Here is an 18,036-nt window from a genome sequence, read left to right on the forward strand (position 1 = left end):
CCCCGGCTCGGGTTTTGAAAGCAAGGGCGGCGACGACAAGTATAACTTTAGTTCCCTCAGGGCCTGGACGCACTCCGAAGTCCATTAGAGGCCGTTATCTTTTTTGAGCATGCCAAAGAATTTATGGCATCTATCCAGCAACCGCGAGTTGAACCTTGATAGGGCGACGATGCGGCCAGTCAATCTTTGGACCTGCTTTTTGGCAGTCAAGAGTCCGGGTATCCCCTCGATGTCTTTAATTTGGTCAGGGTTGACCTCGATTCCTCGCTGTGATACGAGGAACCCTAGAAATATTCCTAAGGCTATGCTGAACGCACACTTCTCCGGGTTCAGTTTCATTCCGTACTATCTGAGTATGTCGAAAGTCTCTTTCATATGATCGATGTGATATTCTCCTCTTTTCAGTTTGACCAGCATGTCATCAATATATACTTCCATTATCTTGCCGAGCTGATCCTTGAACATTTTCGTCACCAACCTTTGATAGGTCATCCCTGCATTCTTTAGTCCAAAGGGCATGACCCTGTAACAATACATTCCTTGGTGGGTGATGAATATAGTTTTCTCCTGCTCTTCCTATTCCATGAGGATCTGATTGTAGCCTGAGTAAGCGTCCAAGAAACTTAGTAGCTCATGTCCGGCTGTTGCATCAATGAGTTGGTCGATGTAAGGCAGCGAGAATGAATCCTTCGGGCAAGCTTTGTTCAAGTCTGTGAAGTCTGCACACATCCTCCATTTCCCATTCTTCTTTTTGACCATTACCACGTTGGCGACCCATTTGGGGTACTTTGATTCCCTTATGGAACCATTTTCTAACATTTTTTCCACTTTATCACGCACTGCATCATTGATTGCTGAGTTGAATTTACGACTGACCTGCTTCACCTGAGGGTGGTAGGGGTCGACGTTTAATTTATGCGTGGTGATCTCCTTTGGGATGCCCGACATATATGTATGGCTGAAAGCAAACAAATCCACATTAGTTTTTAAGAATTAACTGAATTTACCTGGATCCGGGAGCGTGCAACCGATATATGCCTTTTTGTTGTAGTCGTTGGAGTCTATTTGAACGGGGTCGAGGTCTTCTATAGTCGATCCTGCGGCTTCGGCTACGTCAGGATCTTTGATACCTTCTCTGACCTCGTCGTGCCCCGACCTCGACCCTCCTGATTGCTATGCCTCTTTTTCTTTGTCCTTCTTGTGCTGGGAGGTCGTGTTGTCTAAAGCAATGCGGTAGCATTCCCGGGATGTACGCTGCTCTCCTCGTATGCTGAATACCCCAATGGAGTTGGAAATTTGATGACTTGGTATAAGCTGGAGGGGACGACCTTCATGGGGTGTATCCTGGTGTTGTACGCATTGTCTTGGTTCATGATGTGGAATGTTGTTTCTAGAGTTACGTCGCCGGATAAAATGGGGAGAGTAATTTCTCCGGATGTCCATTCAACTGCATTGTTAAAACCAGTTAGTGTGATGCAGTGCGACACTATCCTATCCTCGAGTTTCATTTTGGTAAGTACTCGGGGATGGATGATGCACGCGCCACTTCCGTCATCAATCATAATACATTTAACATTAGTATCCAAAGTTTGCAGAGTAATAACGAGAGTGTCATGATTAGGGAAGACCAAACCGTCGGCATCTGACTTGTCGAAGATGATACTTTTTTCGAGTTTGTCGTACCGTTCACGGGTGATGGATCGCTTAAGTTTGTGTGTAGTGGTGAACTTCACGTTGTTGATAGAGGTGTCGTCTTTGATGATCATACTGATGGTACGGGCTGGTGATGGTGGTTTAGGTGGCCCTTGATGTTCGCGCCCTCTGGAAAAATTAGTTCTTCCCTTGTCGCTTAGCAGCTCTTTAAGATGTCTTTCACGTAGCATATTCACAACCTCCTACCTTAGGGCGATGCATTCTTCTATTTTGTGCCCTCGTTCTTGGTGGAACTCGTAGAGGGCGTCAGACTTTCTGGTATTAGGGTCTGATCTCATCTTCGGCAGCTACTTCACTTTTGGTCTGAGCTTCTCCAGGGCGCAGACTATCTCTGTAGGTGACAAACAAATTGTGAGTAGAAAGTAGGGGGCATATCTCGGTCGTTTTGATGAGTTATCGTCCTGGGTCTGGATGGACATCTTCGTAGCGAGGAGAGTGGGCGGTGGCCGTCCTAATGTATGATTAGTGTTATTCCCTGTTAGGTCGTGGGATCGGATGATCTCTTCTGGCATTGTCTCTTCGATCCTTTCTTGACTCTACTTGTACTAAGGTTAGCTGGTGGGTTGGTCCGTTGAGGTAGTCCTCATCTGCACGGACTTCGACACAATAAGCATTGTGGATCTCATCCCAAGTGATTGGGGGATACTTCATCAATCGGCTTAACAGTTTCCTTGTTGCTCTTGAACCATCCATGCTCAACCCGTTCTGAAAGGCTGCGACTGCCATCCTTCAGACACGTTTGGCAAAGCCATCCTTACTCGGTTGAACCGGGTGAGGAAGTCCCTCAATCCCTCTCCCAGATATTGTTTGACGGCAAATATGTCGTTCACTTTGGCCTCGGCCTTTTTGGCTCCCGCGTGGGTTGTTACGAACTTGTCGGCCATTTCTTCAACTATAGAGCGTGCTGGTAGCTGCGAATACCATGTTAATGCTCCTCCAGTGAGGGTTTCACCGAACTTTTTTAGCAAAATGGAAGACACATGTTCCTTGGCGAGGTCGTTGCCTTTTACGGCGGTGACGTAACGAGTCACATGATCTTCGGGGTCAGTTGTGTTGTCATATATCCTGAGATAGGGCGGCATTTTAAAGGTTTTTGGTATAGCATGTGGGGTTGCATCATCACTATACGGATGTTCAACGAACCAGCCAACGTCTATCTTTGGCAACAACTTGGGGGCACCCGGTATTTTATCGACCCTTTCTTGATGTTGTTTCATTTGATCTCGGAGTGCCTTGTTCTCAATCTCCATTTACTCTATCCTTTTCAAAATGGCTGTGAGGGCATTGTTACCTGCACTATTAATGACATTGTGAGTAATACCTGTCGTCGAAGGAAGAGGGAGTTGGTTGCACTATTTGTCTGTTGGTTGTATAGTGCAAGTCCTTGCGTTTTCTGTAGTCGCGTCCCGGGCCGGGCTTGTTGAAGACGATGGTTAGCGTGTTAGTTAGCCATGCTTCGAGGAGCTTTTTTACAACTGGGGGCGTCTCCTCCCCCATAGATGTGGACGCTCCCTTACCAAGAGATTTGTAATGCTGCAGTGAGGAGGAGACGACCCATCTCTCCTGGGGGAGGCATTGGGTGTTGCGTCTTCGTCTGCCGTTTCACAGCTTTCGTTGATGACGTTCATGAGGTTAGTTGGGAGGTCACTTATTATTCTCATCCTTTCTTCTCGGTTACCTGCCATGTTGGGATTTGTACGTACAAAGAAAGGAGATCTTAATTTTTTATTTTTATTTTTTTACGTTAGTGACCCGTGTTGGCTGTAGATTTAGAAGAAACTAAAAGCATAACTAAGAAATCCCCACATACGGCATCAAATAGTTTGACCAAAAAATATAGCTTTTGGTTCAAATAATTAATTCTATGTGATAATGGGTTAAACCTAGTTAATAATAATATTTCTAGATACGAGTTCCGAAAACGTGACTAATGTCAAACAGATCTGGTGGTAGATTGATAGCAGTGTGCAATAACTATTCCAAAAAGTATGAGCAATAATGTAGCACTTAATAGCAATAAATGACAATAAATAACATTTAAGTAAATAGGAGAAGTGACTCACCTAATAAAGGATGAACTAGATGGTTGTTCCTTCTGACAACGATGAGTGACAAAAAAATCCTAGAATGTTCGAATTATTCTCGGATCTGATGGAAAAGTATGGAATAATATGAACGAGAATCTTGATGAAAAGGTAGTGTTTGTATCCTAGTATGAGAGAGAGAAAATCTTTGGTCATCTTGTATGATGTGGAATTTCTTGTTTTCTTGCCAATTCAAAGTTTCCTTATATATTAAGCTACTTTGAAAGTTTTGAATCCAAACAATTTGTTCTCCAATTTTTGTATGCCGCTGAATGCATAAGCACTCCAAATCACAACAATTACTAAATGCAGGGTTCTGTTTTGCCGTTTTCATGGTAAATGTATACTCTTAAATTATAATTCTGTTTAGAGATGTAAAAGAATTTCGTTTCTGTTGTCAAAGTCACCTGGTTATACAATTATGAAGCTGCTTCTCAAAGGCACTAGCGGTTTCTCCTGGAATCAGGAAAAATGTGATGCTGTTTGGAAAAGACAGTTTAATGCTATATTTTTCTATTATATAGAAAAGCCAAGTGTGGTCGACCAATGGCATAACTGTAATTTGAGCTCAAGAGTAAAATTATAATTTCAACTAACAACTCAACACAATTCTAAATGCAGATTCTTCCAAGCCACAACAAGAATTGTTGGTTTTCTCTGGTTCTCAATTTGTCCTCTCAAATAATATATTTTTTCATTTCTCTTCATCTTCGCAGTTGGGTGTTGCAACTTTCAGGTCTGTTCTTCTCTCAATCTTTGCCCAAATCTTGTTCTTTTTTTTATTAATTTCTATTAGGGCTTTATTTTCCTATCCGATTTGCTTTTTGTAATTAGAGAGTTTGTGTGAGGTATACGAGTTTAGGGCAAAACTTGGAGTTATTTGCCGACGATAATTGTGGTCTTTTACCATATATTTGCTGCTCTTAAAGGTTGAATCTCTCGGAACAAGTAGAACAAGCATTATGATTGATTATAGAGAGGTAATATATTTTCTAGAGTATTTTTCGTTTTTAGTTCACATGCTTCTTCACTGTCTTTGTCATGAGCACTTTATGGGAGATAATTGGAGTTGTTTTGCTCTAATTTTCTCAATATGATCATAAATGTGACACAATGCACAAATTCGAGACAGTTAAATTGTATAGATCCTATATTTTCTCTCAATTCTTAGGGATAAAATTATTCATATTGATTTTGTGCAGAGATGAGATCTCATAGTCAGGGATATTATATTTTTTTTCTTTGTATATTTTTTTTACGCTTCTGCTTATTCAGGGGATGCGTGTGTCCTGCTCTCTTTTTTTATTTGTTTTTGAGGAAACCTAGGGATAAAAAACAATTAGAAAATTATTGAATTTTGGTTCCAATTTTCCTTTACCGAATTCCGATGGATTAGCTTTGTAGTGAAGATCATGTCGTTGCTTTCTAAATATTGTTCTAAATACATTCTTTTAGAATAATACACTTTATTAATAGAATTAGATCATCGGTCACTGATCCACGAGAGAATTTCGATCATCTAATGGTTTTTAATTAATGAATATGTGTTTTAAAAATTATAGACAATTACTAAACTAAACGATATCTTCTGGTTCCCTTTTTGGTTTCCAGCGATAGAACATGTGTTGGGTTAACTAATGTATCTTTGGTTATGTATAAGATAATACTGTACATAATAGGAAGGTCCACTTGATTAATTATGTGGAGTTCTGAAAGATATTTTGCAATCTATTATCTATATAATCCTATGTTGATTTGCATTGTATTTTATTTCTCTGGGTGGTGGAAGCATTTAAGTTATAGTAAATAGAGTATTTTTTATTGTAATTTAAATGAGTCACTTATTTAACTGATTTCTTATAAATATGTTAAATTTAACAGAGCATTGCTAGCCGAATAATGTGATTTATCCCTTGACAGAGAAATATGCTCACATCAGGTAATTGCTTCTCCATATTTTTTCGGTAAGATCATGTGATTGATAGCGAAAAAACTTAGCTGAATATTAAAATCTTTGCATAAACATGAGTAATTCTGGATAAAGAACTTTTCCTTTTACTGCTCATATAATGCCTATTAAATTATAAAAGTTTTATTTGGCTGAAAATTCACTTCTTTTGAAAATTAATAGTTCTACTATTTTACCCTATTATGTGTTTTACAAGACTAATGACTACTGAAAACAAAAAAAAAAGAATTCGAATTGTGTTAAATGTGTTGAACTTAAAAACATATCCTCTCTGATCGTCATTATTCAACTGCCTTATTTTAGAGACAAGTACAAAAACAATCATTTGATATTTTTCTCCTTTCGTATTCTTTTCTATTTCTCCCTTTGCAGAAACTTTAAAGATGCTTAAGTATCTATTTGAGAAAAAGGAAAGGAGCGGTGACACAAATAGCCTCTTAATATTAACAACAAATCTCCATAATGAACTTTATAAAACTTCTACTATGTAAAATTTCAATAATTAAATATTTTTCATGAACTCATAAGTTCATGCGAGAAGTGTTCATTTTGGGAAAGATATTTTTGTCACCATTTTTTACTTATTGAGACTGCTCTTTGATTCTTTGAAGCAAAAGTTAAGCTTCACTTTTATTGGTAATTTCTCCTCCCATCCACCAAAAGAAGAAAATTAGAAAGATGCCAATGGCCTTTTTGATAATGATCTCCTTTTCTTTTTTACTAATAATCTACTAATAATCAGTCAAGTATATTGTATTGCTATATTTGATTGATCTTAACTTTTTTGGCCAATTTTAAAGCTCTTTAGATATTCGTCTATCAATGGCAATTAAACTTGTCCATTACTTAGTTTGGAATAGTTCTATGAACTATATTCACAACTCTGTACTTCACAGAGTGTGAATGGAGCATTCACTTTCATTCCAAGTGATGAAGGTTCAATTCAGGCCAGGTTCTTGTCTTGATTAGATTGGTCACCTTTATTTTGTTATCAATTTACTCCAATTTGCTAAAGAATAAAAAATTATGCCCAAATGTTAATATGGTTTATAGCTCATAAGCTATTCATCAAGAATATGGTTATTCATGTATTATTATCATTTTAACATATGATTGGCATGGATGCCGTTTTAGGAACATCAATGTTGGTGTTATTACCTATATATTCATGTCGTGAAATAGAGTTCCATGTAGCTAGATATTGAATCAGCACATGCTATCTTTTCCTATTCTTTCTTATTGTTCTTCACCTAACAGTTTTTCATATAATTTTCTTGGAATATACTTTATGTTTGTATTTCATATACATGTTTTATCTGAAAGTACAAATGGTGGATTGATTTACCATCTTTACATATTTGGTAGAGATTAATTCACTTGGCCACTTAGTTAGTGCTTGATAGTTTGGTTTGTTCTACTTTTAGTTCAATACATGAAACACTCGAGGATGATAGGATATGTATTTGTAAATAGAATGTGCAATTACATTCATATATATATATTCTATCTTTTAACATATATAATGTACTATGAACGTGTTGCTGTGTGACTACTTTTGATATTTTTTTTTTTTGCAGGTTAAACTACCCAAAATTTTCTTGCCATGGTTGCAGATGACTAAAGCCTCTCCTCCATCACTTAAATTGGTAATGGCAATGAACTATATATCTTGATACCTCTTTTAATTCATTCGATCTCTCAACAGACTGTTACCTATATATTTATGTTTATCTTTCTTGAAGCAATCAGTGTTGAGTGTGCCTATATTGTGTTTAGTTTTATTTATTTCATTATAAGTTGTAGTTATCCACATGCTTCAATTGATTCTAACATGCTAGTAGAAAGAGTTCTTTTATAATGTATGTTGTCTTTATTTTTCTTTTTTTGCAAGTTATTTATTTAATTACTAATTTCAAATTAGTTTTATTTCAATCAAAACCTTGATGTGTTATGTTGTAATGATGTGTTTTTTTATTATTACATTTGTGCATGTCCAGTGTCTTGATTATAAGAAATTTAATTTATTTAGGGGTTTAATTTTATCTTTATCATACCATTTCGCTGATGGATGATTAATGCATTACTTCTTTGTCAGTTTTTCTTAAGTAATGAACTTTAAATTAAACGGCTAATAAAGAAGTTATTGCTTTAGAGGAGGCTTCTGGTGTTTTTATCGTACTATAGATTTTTAAAAATCTCCTAAAGTTATGACATTCTTACCCGGCTCAACCAGTTCAAGCAAGGCATTTATAAAGACCAAGTAACAATCAAAGCATAGAATTTGGACAAAGATGTATGAGGGAGTTGAATCACCTATTTATATGTTCTTATTTATGGTATCTTAGTCATGCAGTTATTGTAGCTACTACTAGCAGAAAATATTTTAGCAACCAAGTCATAAACAAGTAGTGTCTTTTGACCGTCATTTTGTATGATTATTTCGTGGATGTAATTTCAATGAGGGACGAGATTCATTGTTCTTGAATGCGCGTTCTGAATATATGCGTTTCAAGTAGTATGTAGTCTTTTATATTTGTTACTATTTACTAAAGATGGAATTTGTGCTTTTGTATTTTTGAAATTATGGTTGTTCTAAGGTATGTGTTCCTATTTAAGGTTTAAATAATAGATTCTCTAAAGATTAGAAACAATCCTTAAACTATATTAGCATTCTAAATGTTGGGCCCGTGCTATGCACGGGCAAGGCTCATCTAGTCTATTATATAGAAAAGCTATGATTGGTCGACCAAGGATAGAATTGTCATTTTATTTTTCATACACTACCACATAATTCTAGAACCGTCCACACTTTCATCTCCTTTCCTAACTCTCTCACTTTCCCTTCATCTTCTCGGCTTGGGATTTTACCACAATTTTTTCTTAAATCTTCTTTCACTTTTTCAGTTCATCCTCCTCTCTTTCAATCTTCTGTTCATTACTTTTTTTTAAGGGATTTCTTCCTATTTTATCAGTTTCTTGCTTGAAGTATCTACATTTATGGGTCTTCTACTTTGGGTGTTACAAGGTTCAGGTTAGTGTGTCAGCTATTTTTTTTTTCAATTTTTCTTCTATTTTATTTTATTTTTTTGTCTGCTATTATCCGTTGTTATTGTTGTTATTTATTTTGGATTTTCTCTTCTGTTGTTCTGCATTTTTGTCTTCATATGCAACCTGTATCAATATAATACTTCTGCTTTAATTTGTGGTCTAAACGATTGGTTAAATCTTCAGTTAAATTTGATTTAAATTTTTTTTTTCATTTGGTTTTCTTGCTTTTTCTTTTTGCCTCTTCTTGGTAGAAGAACACTTCTAATAGAACTGGGTTTAATATGGGGCATGCGGGTGCTGCTACTTGAAACCTAAGTTAGATTTAATTGGGTTTTGTTACATTTTTAGGTAATACTTTTTGTGCCACAAGTGTTTGATGAATTTAGTGAAAGAAATTACTTCTACATTGAACTTCTAGATTCTCCCTTTTTGAAGCTTGAGTTTTGATAGATCATGGCTATACAGTTTGTGCGTTCAAAAGCAATGTAATCTGTTTGACAGACAACTTTCTATCCTTATGGTCTCTCCATCTCGAGGAGTTAATCACTTGCAATATACATCGCATCTTCTTTCACCGGAAAAGGACAATCCAGAAGAACTTTATATCTCTGCCACAAAATCCAGTCGTATCTCAAAAAATTGAATATAGCCTATTAGTCTATCTTTCTTTCCTTTTTGTTATAATGGTGGTGATAACAACTTCTCATTTCTCCCATTTTTCTCTATTTATTTAGATGAACCGACAAAGATAATGTATTTTTCACGTGTTGTGGGAAGACTTTACATTGATTAATAATTATAGGAAGATCACCTACCGCATTGCTTTGTCGTCATTTGATATTTTCAAATTTAATAACTACCGAAGCAGAACAAGAATTAGAAAATTATTAATTTTGTGTTAAACTTAAAACACATAACCTCTCCAACCATCATAATTCATCTAACTTATTATATAAATGAGTATGATTGCAATCGCTTACTATCATTTCTCCTTTATCTATCTTCTTTTCAATTTCTTACTTTGCAGAGAATGTTCAAGTTTTGTTCTCACTTTGAATTTATCTTATTGAAATAGGTTTGTACTCAAAAGATAGAAATATATTTACTTGCCATGGTCATGGAAGACTCAATGCTCCTCCTCCATCACTCTCAGAAAGGTTATGAATTATCTATATTGGTACACTTTCTTCTCCACGTATTATGTTTATCTTTATGACGGTAATTCTAAATCTCTGCAAGTTGTTTGTTGGGCGTGCTTGCTTTTGTGCTTTAATTTAAAGTTAAACTCTTTCTAAATAAAGAAGTATGACATTCTTTTTGGAACTGATTAAAAAAAAATATAACACATAAATTGGGACAGAGAAATTATGTTTTATTTGTGAATTACAACACAATTACTCTATACCACACTGCACTATTTCCATGAGATACTTTTGTTCTATGAGTTTATGCACTAAGATTGAGTACAAACAGAGAAAGGATGGTTTAACATGATTAATGTGGAGTTATTTAATAACTGTTATATGGTATAACTTGTTATTTTCTTTGTTCATAAAACACATCTTGATGCCAAGGACAAACCAAAAAATTGAGAAAGAAAAATTTATTACCTGGATTGAGTCCGTTTCAAACATCTTGTGCTCTTGCGTATAGAATAACACAAAAGAGTTATTGATGTTACTTGGTTTATCAAGCATTCAAATTCCATGTTGATTAACTTCTAATCGGAAGTGTCAGGATTAAGCATTATTTTGCGATGACTATATCTTGAGGACATTTTTTATTTGATTACATCTTCTATGGTATTTTGTGAAATCTTAATTATTTTTATTAGTTAATTTTGTTATAGACTGATTATTCATTAAAGATAAGTTTAAGGAAGTCATCCGTTTAAAGAAGTCTGATGACTAAGGTATAAATTGGGTCACGAGCAACACCAACTTGATGAGTAAATAAAATAAGTTTATTGCCAAGCACATAATAATGTTGAGATGATATAAAAAAAATGCCATGTCAGTCCATATTTTATTCTTTTAGTGGTGATAGGAATTGTATCAATGAATCTACGTCACAACTGTATATTTTAATGGACTTTTTAGACATTTGCTAATCATGTGATTGGGCTTACTTCTTTCTTTTGTTTGAGGGTAAGTAAAATTGTAGACAATCTTTTCTGGAGATTGTTTGCATTAAATTTTCAGTATATTTATATAGTTGTTAGCATTAGCTTATTAAAAAAATAAGAATTAGCATTTCTTCGATTGTAGTAACGACGTCTTTGCTTTTAAATACATTATTATTATTATTATTCCATCTTTTCTAAAGGAGCGTGACTAAGACACTTATAGTACTCTAGAGTAATTTAGTTGCACAGATACTTGGCTTGTGTCTATGTTCTCTCTTTCTAGCTTATTTTTGTATCATGATATATTTCAAATTCTTGGTGTGCGACTTGTACTAGTAAATATTTTCTATTAAGAATATTTAATATCTTATTCTTGTCTCAGAATAGGAGCAAGCTCTCATGAAGAATACAAAGTAGTGGATGTTTTTAGCAAGGTGCAAATACTTGCAATACTCTATATGGCTCGTAATTAGACTATGTAATTTCTATTGTTCATAGGTGGTATAGCACTGATAGCAACATAATACGTCTGGTTAATCATGTGGTATAGAATGATAGGTAGGAAATGAACAAGTAGTCATATGCTTGGATTTGATTTTGTAAATGATTTTAAAAGAAAAGCACAACAAAATACAATATTTTGCTCGGTTCTACACATGCCGGGCCCTTGGGGAGGTAAATATGAATTTTTACGTCTCTCACTATTTACTGAGAATAGAACTGTTCTTTTTGTTGGTGATATGGTTATTCTAAATTATTTATTGCTATTTATAATTGCAATCAAGTATAAATATGCGTTCATACACAGTTAAAATTATATCACAACTCAAATTGTTAGAATCTCGATCAAAATTATAGACTCAAATTATTGAACTCTTGTATAATTGTTGGGCCCGTGCTATGCACGGGAAATACTCATCTAGTTATATACATAAACCGGGATGGCTTTGAACTGTGATCGGCTATGGTGTGTGGAGAATACACACTCCTATGACCAGCCTCATTGAACATTAAGGCCATTAACAGTTTCTCGCTTATATGTATTTGTTACAGTGCTAGCATATTTGACAAATTAGAGACTTTTTTAGACCTAAAGTAGCCTATAAAGTAATGAATTCTAATCGTGGTCGGTGTCATCAAAGCTATTACTCGAAAAGACTGGAACATGATTCGTAGGTGTAGAGGGGTACTGAATGATGGAAAGAGTGCAAATCGTGATCTTCAAAGTTCTTTTGGTGACTAATGTGCTGGATATATAAGCTTTTATGGTAAATAGGTGCACATGGCTTATCTGAAGTTGTGGAAAGGTATATAGAGGCATTCAGCTCTTTGCAGATGAAGCTGCATGAGCTAAACCTCGGAGATGCTAAGGCATCAAACTTATTTTACGTGGGGTTGTTGTTACGGTTGATGTCAAATTGTTTATGTTTGACCAAAAAATGTAGAATCTATATGATAATGGGTTAAACCTAGTTAATAATAATATTTCTAGATACGAGTTTCAAAAACGTGACTAATGTCAAACAAATCTGGTGGTAGATTGATAGCAGCGTGCAATAACTATTCCAAAAAGTATGAGCAATAATGTAGCACTTAATAGCATAAATAACAATAAATGACATTTAAGTAAATAGGAGAAGTGATTTACCCAATAAATAATGAACTAGATGGTTGTTTCTTCTGACAACGATGAGTGACAGACAAATCCTAGAATGTTCGAATTATTCTCGGATCTAATGGAAAAGTATGGAATAATATGAACGAGAATCTTGATGAAAATGTAGCGTTTGTATCGTAGTAAGAAAGAGAATATCTTTTGTCAAAAGTCTATTCTTATCAAATGAATGTCACATACCCCATATTATTGTCTCTTTTTCTATTTATGTAAGACATTTTCCTAATAAATCCTAATAGTACAAGTGCAGAGAATATTCACTAGAATATTCTCTTTAATATTCTATTTCGAAAACTAGTCGTTACGACTTCATCAACGGTGCTCGACCTCGACCATTGTTGACATCTTGACCGCGAATCTCTCTACTTCCTAGTCGACCTCGACCGACGACGACTCGAGGACTCTTTCTTTAGTGTTATCTTATCTTAAATATTCTAGGGCAGATTTTGACCCATACAGTTTAACCATGATTTCTCTTTCTAACACAATTCTGTGTGATTACCTCTTTCTATTAACTCTTGTTTTAGCTCGAGGAGATTTCCAATTTGTTGGATCTGTATAGACTTTGCTCCTACAATAGTGTGATGAGCTAGATGTAGAGTTAGGAATGTAATAGAGTTTTTTAGAGGGTAATTTTTGTCTTCTAAAGTTGATTTTTTTTATCATTTCTGCTGTACTCTGGACAAGACTGGACTTCATCTCCTGAAAAGTGGTCAAGCCTCCAAGGGATGCCTTGGGGGTACATGTACCTCCCTGTTATGTTGGTGCTTAGCAGGCGAGAAAGCCAAAAGCCTTTTTCCCCTCATTTTAATAAATATTAAATCTATTGTAGCCTCTGCTTTCCTTTGATCCCGACATTCGAAAGTTGTGGTTCTTTGCGTGAAGGCTCCCGCCCCGGGTATTATTTCGAGTTGTTCCGTATATGAGCCTCTTCAAACCGGGCTATACTAACACTTCTTGCTTCCATACACTCTGAAAGTTGTGGTTCTTTGCATGAAGGCATTGACGAGTAATTAAGTAAAAGTGATTTGCAGATGTTTTCTCTTTGATATGTAGTTAAAGATCGTCTAGTTTTGTTTCAACTAGATTGCATTAATATTCAAAACTTCTGTCAAGAGGCCTCTTATTGTCCCAAAATTGTGGTTTTTGTAATATACATAGGAAACTTGTTATTGAAATTAGATACAGTGGGATACTTTATTCTTGTCAGATTGATTTTCTCTCAATCATCAGGAAATTGCTATGGTGATGGATTGACTTTATGTATGTCATTTTTTCTAGGTTCCTCCTCATTTACTTGAAATTTTGGTGTCCGATTTTAGTTGTGTGATTTATCACTAGTTGTTAATTTATGATAACATATCGTTTTGCATGAAAGAAATTTAAACAATTATCTAAGTTATCACTTTAGTAAAGAATCTATGGATTGTTTTCGGTTAATGAGAAGAATCTTTGGTTCAAGAATACGATGTTTGATTAAAAATAATATATATAACTAGAGCTTATGTGAGCACCTAATTTTTGTCCTAATATAAAATTACTCCTAAAAATTCAAATAATAGCTTTAAATTATCTTTCTATATTTTTACTTAGTTTGCTTTGTACATATTCATGTTTGATGCATTTTTAAGTTGCATTTTAAATCCTAAAGAAAATACAAAAATATTTTGAATTTTTACATTTTTAGATTTTAATTACATAATTAATTGCATATGTAAAATACTAAAAATACCAAAAATACATTAGTAACTTTACATGCATTTGTTAGCTAAATGAATTAGTTAATCATTAGAAAAATAGACATGATTTCTACAATTTGAATAGTTTTTGAATACTATAGACATGATTTCTATAATCTGAACAAAACAGTATGCAAGCAGGACTTCACACGCACATCGGACCATACCATTTCTATAGGCATGGTTTGTAACGGAACATAATTGGGCCAAACATTGAGCCTATGGACATGGTTGCTAACACATAATGACTGAACACAATAAGACACTTAGAATCATGATTTCTAACATATAACATCCAACATCACAACATTAACCCTATATGCAGGATTTCTACCCCCACTCTATAGCAAGTATAAAATAAGAACCCTTTTCCATTTTTACTAATATCCCAGAATTGTTATTACAAATAATTATTATAGAGCAGAATTTAATGAATGAATTACAAGGTAAGTAAAACTATAGGGAGCTTGCAGCAGGCCCAAATGCACCTGGACAGGCCAGGCCTTCAACTCACAATAGTTCCAAAAGCTCATGTTCATAGATACACAATAACTAGTAGTGAATGATTCACCCATATTTCAAGGATGAGCATACAGAACCCAAATCTCTAGTGTGTCAGAGTCCCCAAGGGCTTCAGGAACCCAGGGCAATGCTCACACTAGAGAAAATGATCAAAAACAGTTCAAGGAAGACTAGGGACCAAGAGTCTCACATGAACCCTGAGTATCGCTCACACTAGGGAGGCCAGAGGACAGAAACTAAATAGATTTGGCTTTCAGCCCGCAAAGAATGAGGATTTAGGAGAGTAGGATGGGATTAGGGGATACACTTAAGGACAAAATCACATATAGAGCATGTACAAACAAATAGCAAACATATTTGAACCCAAGCATACTTAATCAAGTTTTTAAGAATAAACAAAGTAACATGCTAATAAGGCCAGTTCATAAACATGTTCACAGTGATAACGGAGACTTCAGATCAGGCTAAGTCATAGAAAGAAAATACATTGATTAGCAGTAGGAACTGATTAAGACAATCTAGTAGAGGTATCATAATATAGTGAGAACAGAACTAAACAGGTCGTAAAAAGTTCAACAAACAAACATTATAAATTTGTTAAGGCACACATCTATATATGGATAAAGAGGTATGAAAGCATGTTTAACTCTAAAAGATAGTCCTTAATAATACAGAATTAGGCAGATTTCATTAATCAATTCAAACTAAGTTTGACATGTCTTAACTACAAGTAATAACATTTAGGGTAACATGTCCTAATGGCAGTAACACATTGAGCAAATAATCATAATGAAAGGGGCAGAAGATTCAATAACTCACCAGTTAAGATGAACAAGGAAAAGGAATCCAACAGTATAGTAAATAGCACCAAACGGAAGTAAAAAGATTGTTTGCCTTGGCTTTCAGCCGGCCAAGAATCAAAACACAAAATATTTTTGCTCAAGGGAGAGCAAGAGTACACAGCTTTTGGTATATAGTAGTGAAATGGTTTTTTGAGCTCTGAATCTTCTCCTTTTTTATCAAAGGGGAGTAGAGAGGGGTTTAAATAGTGCTAAGACTAGAGCATAGAAATAGCTAATTAAAATATTAAAAGGCAAGTGCTCAAATCAGTGGGATTGAAACCCCAAATTTTAGGTGAAGATACACAAAATCAATAGGAAATGAGGTAAAGAATCACATAGGCATATAATGAATTAGTCGATCCCATACGCAAAACCTCGCCGCCCAATTCATCTACTCCAAAAAAATCGAACAGACTTCCTTCCCCTTTGAGAACCAAAAACCTTGCTGCTCACTCTCACTCTTTCACTCACACTTCCTCACACACAGAGGTTAATACTCAGAATCACTCCTCTCAAATACACACCAGAATTTACCTTAGATTTTCCTTTCCTTTTCTTTTATAAGCTTAGTTTCTCTTATATAAAGATTTCAGAGGTCTTATTGGGTGCTATTCATCAAAATTTTGATCTTTCTCAAGTTAAATTTTGAGCTAAATTCAAGGTTGATTCTGGTTTTGTTCTTGCTACTTCCCTGCTTGCTGCATTTGTTCTTGCTACTGCTCTTTTTCCAGTTTTCAGAGGCTTATTTTCTATTTTGTTTGATTCTACTGCTAGGTATGTAAATTTCCATTTATCATTCTCCATCTAGTGATATGAGTAACACTTGCTATTTTCGTGTCATATTTACACTTAGCTTCTGCTCACTTGAATTGGTTGTTTAGTGTGTTCTAGACTGTTTAGTGTTCCTCCTTGGTTGGTTTTTGTCTGTTGAAACTATTTTAGTTTGTTATAAATATTGTATTAATCAGTTCATCATCCTCTATAGCTTGTTATTATCTAACTAATGATTTGTGTTCAAAAATGGTATTAAGATGTGGCAGCATGGATGGATTTGACCACGAGTTGGTCGGAGTCATCTCTGAAGGAGCTAATACAACACTTTTAATTGCAGAAGTACATAGTGTATGTGTTTCATAGTTTTTTCATACCTTTAACAGCTTCAGGTTTCACTGGTTAGCCATAGAAGTTCATATGAGTTAAAGTGAAGTTCATTGACCATCCTTGTTTGAAGATTACTTGCTGATGAACGATTTGTATAAGATCAGTTTGAAATGGTTATGTAATAATTCATGAATTCAACTACTGTAATTAACAGCTATGGAGTAGGCTATAATTGTAACTTAATCTCCAATTTAGCTTTACACATGATTCTAAATTTGAACGTATGAGGTTCTATGTTTTCTTCTCAAGATTTTGTCTCAACAGGGGTTTACATAAATGGGCCATACTTGTAACTTGGCCCAACTGAAAGTCATTTGAACGAGTCTGGACCTCAGGCCATTGGGCCTGGTGTATTGATCCCAATAATTTGGCCCAAATCGTGTATCTTATTCAAGCTAGTGTAGCCGTAGTACTAGTGCATTAGTGTTGTAAATTTAGAATGTACTAGTGTTATAAATTTGAATCAAGTTCAATCATTTTTCTGGTTGGCTGCCAATTATCTCATGAATTAAATTGAGTTGATAACATATTGGTTTATAATTCATTATATTGTTTGCTTCTGGAAATTAAATGCCATTTCGAGTAGTTCAGAATACTTAGAAACGAATGGTCTGGCTCCCACAGTGTATCTCCATAACGTTTGAACCTCACAACGTTTGAACCTCACGTGCAATCTCGAACTTTAGGATAATCAAACCAGGAATATACGTAGTTTGCTTTAGGCGCGTTTAAATAAATCATAGTGACTATGGGTACGGTTCCCGTAGCATAATCATGATACGTAATCCCTGATTCGAATCCCAAAAGTAATTAAAATTCTATTAAAAGCGGTGAGAAAGCTAAAAGGCACAATAGGTTTTGAACATGTAATAAATCATATAATTAGGCCAATTATTAATAGTTTAGTGACCGTGCTAAAATCACGGAACTCGGGAGTGCCTCACACCTTCTCCCGGGTTAACAGAATTCCTTACCCGGTCTTCTGTATTTGCGGACCATAAATAAGAGTCAATTTCCTCGATTTGCGATTTTAAAATAAACTGGTGACTTGGGACACCGTAAATTATTCCAAGTGTCGACTCTGATTAAATAAATAATCTCATTTCGAATAATGTCACTTTAATTGGAAAAACTCCTTTATACCCTATCCCCTCGGGA

The 18,036-nt window shown here is 35.1% G+C and overlaps 1 protein-coding gene and 2 long non-coding RNA genes across 6 annotated transcripts; 2 read left to right on the top strand and 1 right to left on the bottom strand.

Annotated features, from left to right (window-relative positions):
• Window positions 1–576: 576 nt before the first annotated feature.
• Window positions 577–1,883, bottom strand: LOC138904947 (uncharacterized). Its single transcript, XM_070193442.1, has 2 exons — window positions 1,357–1,883; window positions 577–958 (listed from the first exon to the last, which is right to left on the bottom strand). The coding sequence occupies exons 1-2, from the start codon at window positions 1,881–1,883 to the stop codon at window positions 577–579; spliced, it is 909 nt and encodes a 302-aa protein (XP_070049543.1).
• A 2,069-nt stretch (window positions 1,884–3,952) lies between these two features.
• Window positions 3,953–10,292, top strand: LOC104089079 (uncharacterized). Of its 4 annotated transcripts, XR_011413930.1 has the most exons (5): window positions 3,953–4,533; window positions 4,727–4,777; window positions 5,679–5,736; window positions 7,344–7,412; window positions 9,890–10,292. It is a non-coding gene; the product is annotated as an uncharacterized lncRNA (long non-coding RNA). The 4 variants fall into 4 exon arrangements; XR_011413929.1 differs by lacking the exon at window positions 3,953–4,533 and having other exon boundaries at window positions 4,540–4,777; XR_011413927.1 differs by lacking the exons at window positions 3,953–4,533; window positions 4,727–4,777; window positions 5,679–5,736; window positions 7,344–7,412 and adding an exon at window positions 7,424–8,797 and having other exon boundaries at window positions 9,842–10,292.
• A 5,786-nt stretch (window positions 10,293–16,078) lies between these two features.
• On the top strand, window positions 16,079–17,102 carry LOC104117741 (uncharacterized). Its single transcript, XR_691138.4, has 2 exons — window positions 16,079–16,491; window positions 16,749–17,102. It is a non-coding gene; the product is annotated as an uncharacterized lncRNA (long non-coding RNA).
• The last annotated feature ends 934 nt before the right edge of the window (window positions 17,103–18,036 follow it).

The sequence above is a fragment of the Nicotiana tomentosiformis genome, chromosome 2, assembly GCF_000390325.3.
Source record: "Nicotiana tomentosiformis chromosome 2, ASM39032v3, whole genome shotgun sequence".
Lineage (NCBI taxonomy): Eukaryota > Viridiplantae > Streptophyta > Magnoliopsida > Solanales > Solanaceae > Nicotiana > Nicotiana tomentosiformis.